Here is a 13,293-nt window from a genome sequence, read left to right as displayed (position 1 = left end):
TCCACCAAATTCCCCAACAACATAATCACCAGGGGCAGGTACAATAGGCCAATCAGTGGTCGACGTGTCGAGTGGACCCAACTGGACTAAACCCCCCCACTATGAGATTTTTTTATTTAACTACGGGATGATAGGAATAACAAGGGTACGGATAGTCAGAAGGAGAGACAAAAATATTTTTCTCTGCTCTACTTTGGCTGTGTTTTATTTTGTAAGTCATTAAATAATAGTAGACGTACCACTATACACAGTTTATAATAAAGATACACAACTTAATAAAATACACATTTCTTAAAATAACAATAATAACAACAGCAAGAGTTACATCCGTCTTTGGACGTGTTGTGGATGTGACATTCAGCATTCAAGACGATGCAGCAACTGGTTTCTCCACCTGGGGAAATGTTGTTACAAAATTAATCACCTAGTGCTTACCGGTATGGTACAATTCATCGTTGCTTATTTCTTGAATGTTGTGACAATCTAAGAAAAATTCCATTGTTACTAGAATTATGCAATAAACAATGATGGCACGTATATTGACGACACTTTAAGTATGAGGGCCGTTTAACTTCAACTCCCTCCCCTTTTAATTCAGTGCAAAGAAGACACAAGCGTCTCTCTCTTTAGCATACTTTCCTTATTTTCAGAAAATAAAACTAGTCTTAATGAGATCATCTTGCTGTCTGTGTGTGTGTGTGTCTCTACTTGTGTGTCTCCTCCATAACAAATTTTGAAAGCATGAACCGATATTTATTTAACTTGATAAGAATATCATGCCACCTGAGGCCCCCTTGACGGCGTACTTCATAAATCCCTCCCATCAATAATACCAACTCTGCACATTTGAGGTAAAAACTTAACATATTTTGAATGCCTGAACCGATCTTCATGAAACTTGGTATGAATATCATACTACCTGAGGCCCTCTTGACGGCGTACTTCATAAATCCCTCCCATCAATAATACTAACTCTGCAGCTTCTCGTCTGCTGCATAAAAACATGGTTTAAAATAAGTAAAAATATGATTTTACTTGTAGTTTAATACAGGTATGAATATGAAACTTGGTCTCCTCAAGGAAAGAACACAGACTGAGAACAAGAGGCATTCACATAGGGCTGTGGTAGGAAAACCAGAAGGAAAGAACCACTAGGAAGAGAGGGCATAGATTGGAGGACAACATTAAATGGTTCTTAGAAAAGTATGAATTTGGTGATATGGACAAAATTCTTCTGGATGAGGACAGAGACCAGTGGCAGGCTTTTGTGAGCACGGCAATGAATCTCTGGTTTCCATAAAATTCGTAAAATATCTTGAATGGATTAGCGACCGTTGGCGTATCAAGGATTTAGTCCCGCTGAGTTAGTTATTTTTTTAAGAAACTACTAATATCTGTGCATTTGAATCTGTGATATTTATTACTAATTGTAATTCTTCCTGAAATCAGTATTAAGTTCTGCTTTATAATTATGCCAGTATCTCAAAAACAGACTTTGTTTTATTCTAACCCAATCATGAACACATATCAGAGTGGATCTATCCGTACATAAGTAAATAAACAACAAATCATAGGCACAGAGCGTAATTTTACTCGTAAACAAAACGAAATTATTTTTATCATCTGTAATGATTTCTTTTAAGTTCAGTTGGAGTAAAATATGTTATTCATATCTCATGCTAAAATCAATGCTTGAAAAATCATCAAAGAACCAATCGGATTATAAAAGACAGAACAATTCCGTCCATTGTGACTGGTGAATTTTTTCTTATTTCAATGCTTCATGCCCTTACATGTTTCGGTCCTTAGAGACTATCATCAGAGGGACACCGATACAGTTTGGAAACCACTAAGGGCCGAAAAATGTAAGGGCATGAAGAATTGAAATAAGAAAAACTTCACCAGTTACAATGGATGGAATTGTTTTATCTTTTATAATATTGTTAGTGTGACGGACCAGAATGAAACAAATAATTAATGAACCAATCTGATCTTGAAATTTTAGATTCTAGTTAAACGAAATCTTACCTTTGGTTTTTTGGTTTTCAGAAAATCTCTGATCAGACCGTTGACTTTTTCAGGATCGTCTTGTTGTACATAATGATTAGCCCCTTTCACCATTTGCACTTTGAGATTCTTAATGTAGCTCTGAGCTGCCCACAAATGATCAAATACCAAATGACCATCATGTTCGCCAAACATATAGAGCCCTGGAGCTTCAATGTCTTTCTTCAGTTTTGATTTCGGTGGCGAAAGTGAGAAGCCATTGGCTCTGAAGTAGTTGATGGGCGGAGTGAATGCTCCTGCAAAAGTTAGAATTTGATTTAATACAAAATATCTGTATAATTAAGTGTCCTAAAGTTCGAAGAGAGATGAAGTGACAGGAGGTTGGAGAAAACTGCATAACGAAGAGCTTCATAACTTGTACTCTTCTCCAAGTAGACTTAGAATAATAAAGTCAAGGAGGATGAGGTGGGCAGGGCATGTAGCACCAATGGGGAGAAGAGGAATGTAAATAGGATATTGGTGGGAAAGTCGGAAGGAAGGAGACCACTGGGAAGACCAAGGTGTAGGTAGGTGGACAGACAATATTAAAATGGATCTCAGAGAGATAGAATGGGATGGTATGGATTGAATTGATCTGACTCAGGATAGGGACCGCTGGAGGGCTCTTGTGAACACGGTAATGAACCTTCAGCTTCCATAAACTGCTGGGAAGTTCTGAAGTAGCTGCACAATTGGTGGCTTCTCAAGAAGGGCTCAGCTCCATGAGTGATGAGTGTCCTGGAGTCATGCTGCCAGCCCTGTGGAGATCTGATGATGTCACATTAGTGTGACCAGTCTTTGAAAGAAGGAAAATGAAAGGCATTTCTCTGCAACCGCCCCTGACAGATGTAGTGTCGCATCACACTGAAGTGTGTCTAAAACATTTCTGAAGATGCATCATCATAGATAATGTGCTGAATCGCTTATTTTTCATTAGAAGGTTACTGGAGTCTGTTTTCATCACAAGATTGGAACTAAATTCACCATACCTGAGGCGTAGTTGAATACACAGGACTTTTCTTCTGTAAGATTTCCTACTGAAGTTATGACATATCCTCAAGGATGTTTTAGACAAGGAATAGGTAAAGGTAAAATTATCCCTGTGCTCAGCGAATTTAAGCACTACGCCATGAAGGCGTATGGGGGATATGTAGATCCACATTTTCTTGACCTCGGCAAAAATAGGGCTACTCTTCTATTCAAGTAGCTCCTCAGTTATCCTCACGAAGCTGAATGGGCCCCGTTCCAGACCCACTACTTCTCAGAATATCTGGTAGCGCCGGGAATCGAACCCGATAACTCTGGATCTGTAGCTAGAAACTCTGACCACTATACCACGGAGATGGTCGGAGCGAGTCGTAGATAGTCATTAATTGTGAGCTCTCATAATTGGTTGTAATTGTAAAGAAGTGTCAATAAATCCAATCATCTAATCCAGAACCCATTTTTATTAGTCACGCAAACCCCCTCATACGTGACAATATAATAAAATATAATTTTATGAAACTCCTGTGTTCACCCAGAGGACATCTTCATAGTGTTCGTGCCCATCAAGTCTCATGAGATTAAAACGAAAGGATTTTACTCGTTTTCGTCGTACTTCAGCATGGAAATTCACATCTCATTTTGCGGGAGTTCATGGATCGTAAAGAAAGCAAAGGAATAAATGAGATGAGATGCTTGCAAAACCGTATTTATTAATTTTATTATTAAATTCAGATTCATTTTTGTAGGTAATCATGAACTCTAAATTATTAGATGTGGTTCATGTATTTTAAGTTTCTCTGTGTATGTTGACTTTCGTTTCAGTGACTTGCATGTAAATAAAATTGTTAAATTCTTTCTTAAATAACATCTTTAATGATCTTTATAAAAAGATTTAAAATTATGTTGAACTAAATCACCATAGACAAGAAGTCAGAAGATACAGCAAACCCTCAATTACATGATTTCAATATTTAATAACTAAAGAGATTATGATTAAAAAAACTATAATTGTGATAAAGTGGATATAAATAATTATTAGCTAGTTAGTGTTTTAAATGGAGATACAGTCTGTCTTCTATTAGATAGGAACTGAATTTTGAACGTTATTTAGAAAAATTAACGCTTGTAATTGTTAACTTCCTTCGTTAAATCAAGGAATAATATTGTGACATGTAGACTCATTACCGAGTAGCAACTGTGTAACGAGGAGACAGTACAACAGCCGTTGCTAAGCAACAGCTCTGTAGACACGTTGTTTCCCCGGCAACGAGAGAACAAGCAATAATGGAAGAGACGATTTTGTGCGGCCCGTCCCGGGGCTACATAACGAAGACTGATCATCGGTTGTAACACCCCCCCGTGTGGAGGTGGGATCCAATACCTCCACCGTGACCCTGCGATTCGTAGGAGGCGAAGAAAAGGGAAGTCTCGAATCTGAGACAGTAAAACATGGTCGCGAGTCCCATGGGACTCGACCCAGAGAATGACTGCGCTGGCAAGGACCAGCACCAATTGTAAACGACAGTCCCATCCTGTCGTCAGAGAGAGCGTCCCACATCAACAAACCAGCAACACTCTAACAGTAATAAAAATCTGGTCATAAGCCCCAGATGGGTGCTTTATTCCAAGACAGACTGGCCAACTGACCGTCAGTCGTAACATAAGACTCAGACTCGGGTTGTAACATAACTTTGACTTCGAGCTGTTGTTGACTCAGTTGAGATTTACAGTTATGAGAAGTGAGAAGCTGGTAGCTGAGGCCAGAGGCAGTTCGGGAACCCGAGTAAAAGGAACGTCCGTCGTTTTAAGCCGTTACCAAGCAACGGCTAGTGAAGTCTGAGAAGTCTTATGGTGTGCTGTAGGTACAGTTATCTTTGTAATGTACAAATCAGTGAGACTGTCATAGTTACGAGCCTTAAAATGTTCAATGCAACCAATTACCAATCCAAACTCTGTCTGCAGTCACTGATCACGTGCCATTGTGTATCCTGGGTCTATTATACTCATATTGGTAAAATTATTTACCTGATTTTGCAAAAGCATACTTGTATGCTTCCAGATCTTCATCGGTGATAGGTGAAAGTGAGGTTGGTGTTGATCCTCTGAACAGATGTTTAAGTCTCACCATGTCGTAAGCTCTGAACGTAAGTTCCGGCAGGTAGGGCAGCTGGAAGTAGAACAGATCCCTGTGTGGGAAAAAGAGTAAAACATAAAGTGCGTCATTAGTATTGATACGCTTCCATGAAACCAGTTGAAAATTCAGTGCGAAACTGTTGCAGACCTCGGTATCATTACTGAGAAAACAATATGTAGGCATGTACAACATTTCTTTCCTATAAAAATAAACTTCGCTAAAAATACATATAATCAACAAAGCAGTTAGTTAGTTAGTTAGTTAGAGAGGGTGGGTTTCCCCATGCACCGCGACCAGTTTGATCTATTGTGCTTACCTCTATGATATGCTACCAGTCTCTATACCCTACCGATACTGGTGCTTACCATCAGTCCCGACCAAGCCAGCGAGTTCGGCCTCTACTGGCTTGGCGGGATCTATAATGCTTCCCCCCTCTATCAGAGGCGTTAGAGACTACTGTTGGGCGGGAAATGTCCTTGAATTTGGCTCAGTGACCTCCTTAGGAGATATGAGGTTCTTTTACGTGCCGTAAAGCTACGACACGGGACCCACGGCTTAAAGTCCCTCCCAGAGGACTTGTTCCCTGAATTTTTCCGCCCTTAAAAATTCCACGACCTCCGCCGGGTTTGAACCCACGTACTACGAGTCATGAGGTGGGAAAGTTACCTCTAGACTACGGAGGCCGCTCAACAAAGCAGTTTGTAATCCACTTCGGTACCAAACGTACAAATTCTGTGATTATGCCTAAAATATTAAACCTGATAACATACGCAAGAACCGGTGCTACTGTACAATACCGAGTCAAACATACATTCCACTACAATCTTATTCTCGTATCTGTAACCACTGTCAGCTGCAGTTGTAATATAGCGATATTCATAAGGACAAGGTAGAGAGCTAACTTTTATGCAAGTATTTTTGGCTATTCTGGATGACAAATCGTATATGGAGTGCCCGAATAAAACTTGAGCTTAGCTTAGGCCTATTTCTTTCTGTAAATATGAAACTTAACACATATCCGAATATTTGTGATGAAGGTGCATGATGGTTTTAATGATCTCAGGATTATCCATAGCTTAAGTTTTGCAATAAAAATACGGCGTTTCGGGAGCTGTTTCTGCTTCCGTCTTGAGGCAAAGGGTGGACATAATTTAGTGAGTCTGTTGAAATGTGGCAGTGTCTGTCAGTTTGTCTATTGTCAGTGATTTAGACGGGCTTATTTTGCTTGAAGATGTAAAAAAAAAAAGCTTCCGAAACGTGTTTGCTGTAACACCAAGAGGATGGATGTCCGAATTACAAGGACTGACGAGTCCGAGTAATCCTAACAGTTTTTGCAAAAAATCTATTTCTCTCTGTGTAATTTTGTTCCCCTCGCAAATTCCAATTCAGCCGACCCCTCTATATTCATTAATCACTGTATCGCCAACGCTATGTTAGTCTCAATATTAACAGCGTCGTTAAGTGTCTGTGTACTTTGTGTGTCTGAAACACTAAACAATGTCGTGAGGATGAAAGTACCTCTAATTGCGGAGACACGCGGTAGCGTAGTTGGTTGAGGTATTATGCTATAAACCGGAAGGTCGCGGGTTCGAGTCCCGATCAGGTGGATTTTGTTTCAGTTTACCTAATCCTTCCAGCCACACTATGGCCATGGGGTCGGCTCAGCTTCTAACAGAAATGAGTACCAGGAATCTTCCTGGGGGGTAAAGGGCGACCGTCGCGTAAGGCTGACAAACTTGCCGCCATCTGTGAGCCGATTGTCTAGATAATGTGGGAGCCTCGACGTCTCACAACACTATGGGCCTCCATGGTCTGTTACAGGAATAGCTTTACCTTTTTACCTCTAATGGAACTTCATTTTATTTTATTAAACTACATGAATGCAGAGCATGTACTGTCTTCGCTCGCTTGGAAACCGGGATCGTGGGTTCGAAACCCACTCAGGGAATGGATGTTTAGTTTGTGTGTGTGTGCCTTGCGACGAGCTGATCACCCGCCCAAGGAGTCCTACCGAATGTGTAAGATCTAGAAAAACCGAAGTGAACGGAGAAGTTCATAGATGTAGGCCTAGGCCCACTGGGGCTGTAGTGCCAAGAAAAAAAAAAACATGAATGCAGTCTAATTAACAGACACTGTAATCATACTACTTAACTAGTTCCATGGAACCGATCCCTTCTTCAGAAACCGCCAGTCGCTCAGCTACTCCGGAATTTCCCACATTTTTATGGAAACCTGAGATTCATTGTCATATTGAAAAGAGCCCTCCACTGGTCCTTATCCTGAGTCAGGTGACAGCAATGCATGCCACCCCATCCCGTATCGCATACCTCAGAGAGCAGAAGTAATATTGGAATGACAGTTAGCAGGGGAAAACACAAGAAATTCGGAAAGAAACACAATCCGATGCCACTTTGTCCACTATGTGCCTCGCATGAAATCACCCGAGATTGAATCAATAAATTAGCAGCGAAAAGGCAGAGTATAACGGCCTAAACTACGGCATGGCTTTGAAATAAAATTAAAATAAATTTTCCATGTCTCAAATAACCCAAATTATTGCGATTTTTGCAAAGAAAATATGATAATGAAATAATACCTTACCATGACATCAAGACCTGGAACAGGTTCGAAGTCAGTATTCTGAAGTTCGATGGAGAGTATGGCGCATCCAGGATAATGTAACTGTCCAGCATCTCAGGGTGCGTCATGACAAAATTCCAGGCAATCGCACCGCCAAAATCATGCGCTACCAGGGTGCATGTCTCATGACCTGCAATTGCACATCACATATGCAGGGTGTAACTGAAACAAACTTTGTAAACGAGTTCCCATGTCCATCTCAGCATGTGTTCGGAAACATTTAATTCGTGAATTATGGCTGAAAGAGTAATGTTTTCGTTCAACGAAGTGCTGAGAATTTCTTTATTTCATCTGCGCACTATACAGATGAGGCACGCTTCGGTAGGGACGGCATCAACTATATTCACAACCAACACCAGTGGTCGATCAATGGTTTAATTCTGATGATGGAGGTCAAAGGGGTTTAACGTAAAACGCATGTAGTAGCAACTTGGAATATTGGAACCATTTCAGCATTTACATTAAGAATGATGGAAATCAAAGAAAACCTGTGTCCAGAAGGCCGAAATGTGTGTGTAAGTGAGAGAGAGAGAACGGAAAGTGGAGGGGCTAGTAATAAGATAATAAGTGGATGGCAGCAGGTTTTATGTTTCCAAGACCGTTCCCTCTCATCCTTTTGCTAAAGGCATGTTGGAAACAGGGTAAAGCGTTGGGAAGTGAAGATAAAGCATTAGAAGGAAGGCGAGCAGCCTACTTACTGCGTTCGATCGAAATTTGTTACCTTAGCTTTCAGATGATTGTATTAGTGTAAAATTTTGGTTCAATATTGACAGGTCTGCATTGTGTCTCCTTTTTTTAGGTAAAGCCGTACACCAGCATCAGCATCCTATCTCATGTCGGTGTTGGTATCCACAGATAGGGACTAGCTCTATCGATTGGGCCCAATTGAGTAGGGTTTTACCTGAAGACGGAGATAATCCAGTCTCCGAAACTTTATGTTTTAAATAGAAAGGAGGACGGTTGATAATATCCAAAAACACAATACCAGTAATTGTATTAATGTACCACTGTCACAAAATTTAGATCTTATTTTCACCAGATAACGTAGTCGGTACAGTGACTGGCTACAGGCTGGACGACCAAGTAGCCGAAGTTTGAGTCCCTGTGGACGTAAGATTTATTACCTCTCCATTTCGTCCAGACAGGCTATGGGGTCCACCCAACCTCCTATCCAATGGTTACCGAGGGCTTTTTCCCCGACGGTAAAACGGCCGGGGTGTGAAGCTGACCACTCACCTCCAACTAGTGCCGAGGTCAAGAGAATGTGGACCTATACATCCACTCCCCCATACACCTTCATGGCGTAGTGCTTAATTAGTTAAGCAGAGGAACAGCTTTACCTTTACCTTTTGCCTGCTTTGAGTTATCCCGTGTTAAAGCAAGTGGTACATGTAGACCACTATAATTTAAGTTTTAATATGAGGAAAGCCAGATAAAATCGGTTAGACTGTAGACTATATTTTCGTTTGTATTAGAGCAAGGGTCTTGGTTCTACCCTTGACATTCTAAGACATATACGTGTACATACCCAGAGCTTCTATAATTTCCTTTATGTCATTAACAAGGTGAGCCATCTTGTAGTCTTCCAATGCTGCGGGTTTGTCCGAGTCCCCATATCCTCTCATGTCCACAGCCACGGTCCTGTTGAGACAGGGTGTTTTTGCTTAGTTTATTTAACAGCGCTGCCAGTAGCTCAGCTCATAGACCGTCGGATATTGGAAGGACTAAGGCATAATGAAATCGAAAGCAAGCGAAAGGAAGTGGTCATATCCTCATATGAGGCTAAATCCCGAAAATTGCTGGAATAACTGAAGAAAACAGAGAAGGACTTTAGACAGGACCTCTAGAATAGGAAACAGTACTGCTGACCATTCAGCCACGATGTACCTCACATTTAAATGCTTGTGGTAAATAAACTAGTCAAGAAATCTCTCATGCTTTATGGAATCCCTTTTTTTTCATTGCAGTGTTCACAAGAATCTGTCTTGGGTCCCTCTTCTGAACTCTACCAATCCAGTCCACAACTCCAATGTTTTGAAGAAAAATTTTAATACGGTCACGTGTAGGAATGACTATAGACGGGGTTCGGATTGGTAATTGGATTTATTGATCACTTACAGGTCGTAACTACAAATAATTGTACCATTTTAAGGATTACTGTAATTATAACACAAAAATAACGCCTTCACCACCCGTTTCCTGGCGACAGGAACTATAACAGTCTCACTGAATTACACACTCACTTCATAGCCGCACTCTTTTCCTTATAGCCTCCCTTACAGAACTGAACTCTCAACTCAACCTCCCTGAACTGTCTTCTCCGTTATTTTGGAACCTCTTATAATTTTTTAATTTAAGCAGGAATCAGCTCCATGGAGTTACTTAGTTGGTTGTTAACATGATTCAGCCTTACAGCGCATTGTGTCTTGACAATGAAGTGGCCAAATATTCTATTCATTGTACATCTTAAACGAGATTTTAATACTTGGCTTCTATGAAAACTATATTTTTGTTTATGAAATTCTGTTGAGAGAAAAATCGTGTCTCGTGAAGTGCCTGCCTGTATTCGAAATCCATTCATACTGAGAACTTACCAGTAATCTTTGGAAAACTCTTTCAATTGGTGGCGCCACGAATACCAGAATTCAGGAAACCCGTGGATGAATAGCATCAGTGGCTTCGATCTGTCTCCTTTCTCGACATAGTGGATTTTCACTCCCTGCAATAAGGACAAAAAGTCATTAAGAACTCATATCACAAGCGGTTAGCAACCTGAGTACCGCATCATGATTGATTGTTCTATGCATATTTTATGACGTAGAGTAACAGACTTAGCACGGATGATATGATATTAATTCTGAACGTACTTTTTATTTTTTAAATTGTTTATTTAACGTAGTTCTCAGTATCAAGACTGCATACAGTCGATGAGGAATTAGAACTGACAGAGGAAATGGAAGTACCAGGAGAAAACGTGTCCCAGTGCCATAAATTCCACATGAAATGACTTGGAATTGATCCTGGGCTGTGAAACCTGCTTCTTACTGCCTGATCTTCAGCACGGACAAATTTTTAATTGAGCGAAACTTAGAAGAAGTTCATAGTGTTGTCCCAGATTCACCTGGAGGGTGTGAGAATAGTTAAATAAATATAATTCTAGAAATTTCAAGGTTGTATTTATATCCGACACCTGAAACTGAAGGTAATCATGACATGTATTAGGATAGCCAGTGAGTCAACCGAGATTCGATCTAGGTACGTCTGACACATAAATTGAAGCCATCACTGAGGCAGACTAAAGAAATATTGTTCATTTTATCTTTATAAGAGACATCTTCAGATGTTACGCTTCATAATACACGAAGTAGCAAGATCCAAGTCCATTGAGAAGTATTCCTTCTTAATGTTGGCTGCGCCTACTGACGATAGCCAGGGGTGGCTGAAACATTCCAAGGCAAACTTTTATACTCTCCTATTGAACTACGAGTAATTACACTTGATGGGTCTTACTATTCATTCATGTATTATCCACTTAAACTTAAGCCCGCGAGTAGAATTGAATGTCTGGACAAAACAGTAGAAAAATACCGCCACGTATCAGGGGTTTGAGTGACTTAAAAGACGGGTTTTGGATTTCATGATCGAATTTATTGGACCTCTGTACAACTTGTTGCAAAAATTTCGACTGGACACCCTAGACTTCTGACCACACTACAAAGTCAAAGTCACATTGCGACTGACGGTCAGTCAGTAAATCTTGGTGCCGAGCCCCATCTGGGGCTCATGACCAGATATTTATTACTGTTTGGCAGTTACGGTCTTGTGTTTGTGGGACGCCCTCTCTGACGAGAGGACGGGTCTGTCTTTCGTATATGCTGCTGGTCCTTGCCAGCGCAGTCTATCTCAGGTCCCAGTCCCTTGGTACTTGCGACCATATATTACTGTCTCAGATTTGAAACTTCCCTTTTCATCGCCTCCTACGACTCGCAGGGTTAAGGTGGAGGTATTCGAAGCCGCCTCCACACGGCCTTGGGGCGGTCTCCTCAGAAAACACGTCCATTCCTAGCAATGGGCATCTACTATTGTCGCGTATGTTTATATGTGTTACCTAACAAGGGGCTGTTTACCCAGAATATATCTCCATGGGAAGGTGTTTATCTAGCCGTTGCCTAGCAATGGGTCTGTACGTCACAATATTATTCCAGTCAATTGTAACGCCAAATATTGGGGGTTTCAGGTCAGAGAGGCTGACATGAGCAGGACGTATACAACTCATGACAGGGAAGAGAAATACATAAAAAAATCCTTAGGAAAATATGTAGGAAAGAAACCACTTAGAAGACCTAGACTTAGATGGGAGATACTATTAGAATACAACTTTAATAAGTGGAATTAGAATGGGTGGACTGGATGTATTTGGTCCAGAATGAGGATCAATGTCTGTTTCTTGCCAACATTGTAATGAACCTTCTCATTCCATAAATGAGGGGCCTTTCTGACTAGTTGAGCAACTGTTAGCTTTTTAAGAAGAACTATGCTTCATGATATAAAGGTAAAGTAAATGGTAAAGTTGTCGGTCTACTTTATTGATTAAGCACCATGCCATGAAGACTTACGGCTGAGTGGAGGTATTGCTCCACCATTCTAAACCTCGGCACTAGATGGCGATGAGTGGTCAGCTTCATGCCCCCGTTATTCTTTAGGCAGGAGTCTGTGTGGACCTCAGGGCCTGTCTGGGCGTTATGGAGAAGAGAAAAACATTGCTTCCGCCGGTAATCTAACCCCTGCCGTCCAGTTCGTAGCCCGTCGCTTTATCGATCGAGCTCTCCCAGCTCTTGGAGTTAGATAATTAATTATTTTGGATTACAGTCCACGAAGACGATATGTTGGTAGACCACAAAAGTCTGTATGAAAGCAGAAGGGTCTTGAATGACAGAATAATATATAAGTACATAGCCTTTACCTCAATCGGTAGATATCCATGGATTCCATAGGCAGGATCTGTGAGGCAGGCGGGAACTGTGTCACGCCTCTTCACCTTCCAGAACAATCTGGTAGGATGCAGCAAGATGCTAAGACATAACCTGGCGAAGATTAGAGCAGCCGCAACGCAAGCAGCGCTGTACACGAAAGTGGTCGCTGCGATTGTCTGTATGATGCCCATCGCGTTGGCTTCCTCGCGTCTCCGCAGAAAGACTGACAAATGTTCACCAATCTCTCCTACGGTCCGGATGGACAGTGGCACGTCCTACTTCAAGGTCTCTCTGGTGACCGACTTCCCTCTTCCTCCTCCCAGCTCTTCTTTTGCATTTTCTTTAACCAGTCGTGGTGAATCCTTGGTTCCAAGGCGTCGTTGACCCCAGGCTGGGAAGAACAGCTTTCTGTCTGACACACCACAGCAGATGTCTGTGAAAGTTACGGAACTGTATCCTGTGCTTAATGTTGCAGCCAGATTCTGCAAAACCAGTTGTTTTTTTTTTCTCGGA

General features: G+C 41.2%; 1 protein-coding gene across 1 annotated transcript; it reads right to left on the bottom strand.

Moving 5' to 3' along the window:
- Positions 1–203: 203 nt before the first annotated feature.
- LOC111863668 (epoxide hydrolase 4) lies at positions 204–13,293 on the bottom strand. The gene is made up of 7 exons (XM_023850182.2): positions 12,771–13,293; positions 10,402–10,526; positions 9,336–9,448; positions 7,769–7,937; positions 5,059–5,219; positions 2,029–2,303; positions 204–394 (listed from the first exon to the last, which is right to left on the bottom strand). The coding sequence occupies exons 1-7, from the start codon at positions 12,969–12,971 to the stop codon at positions 365–367; spliced, it is 1,074 nt and encodes a 357-aa protein (XP_023705950.1). The 5' UTR covers positions 12,972–13,293; the 3' UTR covers positions 204–364.

This window comes from Cryptotermes secundus, unplaced genomic scaffold (assembly GCF_002891405.2).
Source record: "Cryptotermes secundus unplaced genomic scaffold, Csec_1.0 scaffold234, whole genome shotgun sequence".
NCBI lineage: Eukaryota > Metazoa > Arthropoda > Insecta > Blattodea > Kalotermitidae > Cryptotermes > Cryptotermes secundus.
Note: the sequence above shows the minus strand (reverse complement) of the source record. Positions and strands in the feature narration are given on the sequence as shown.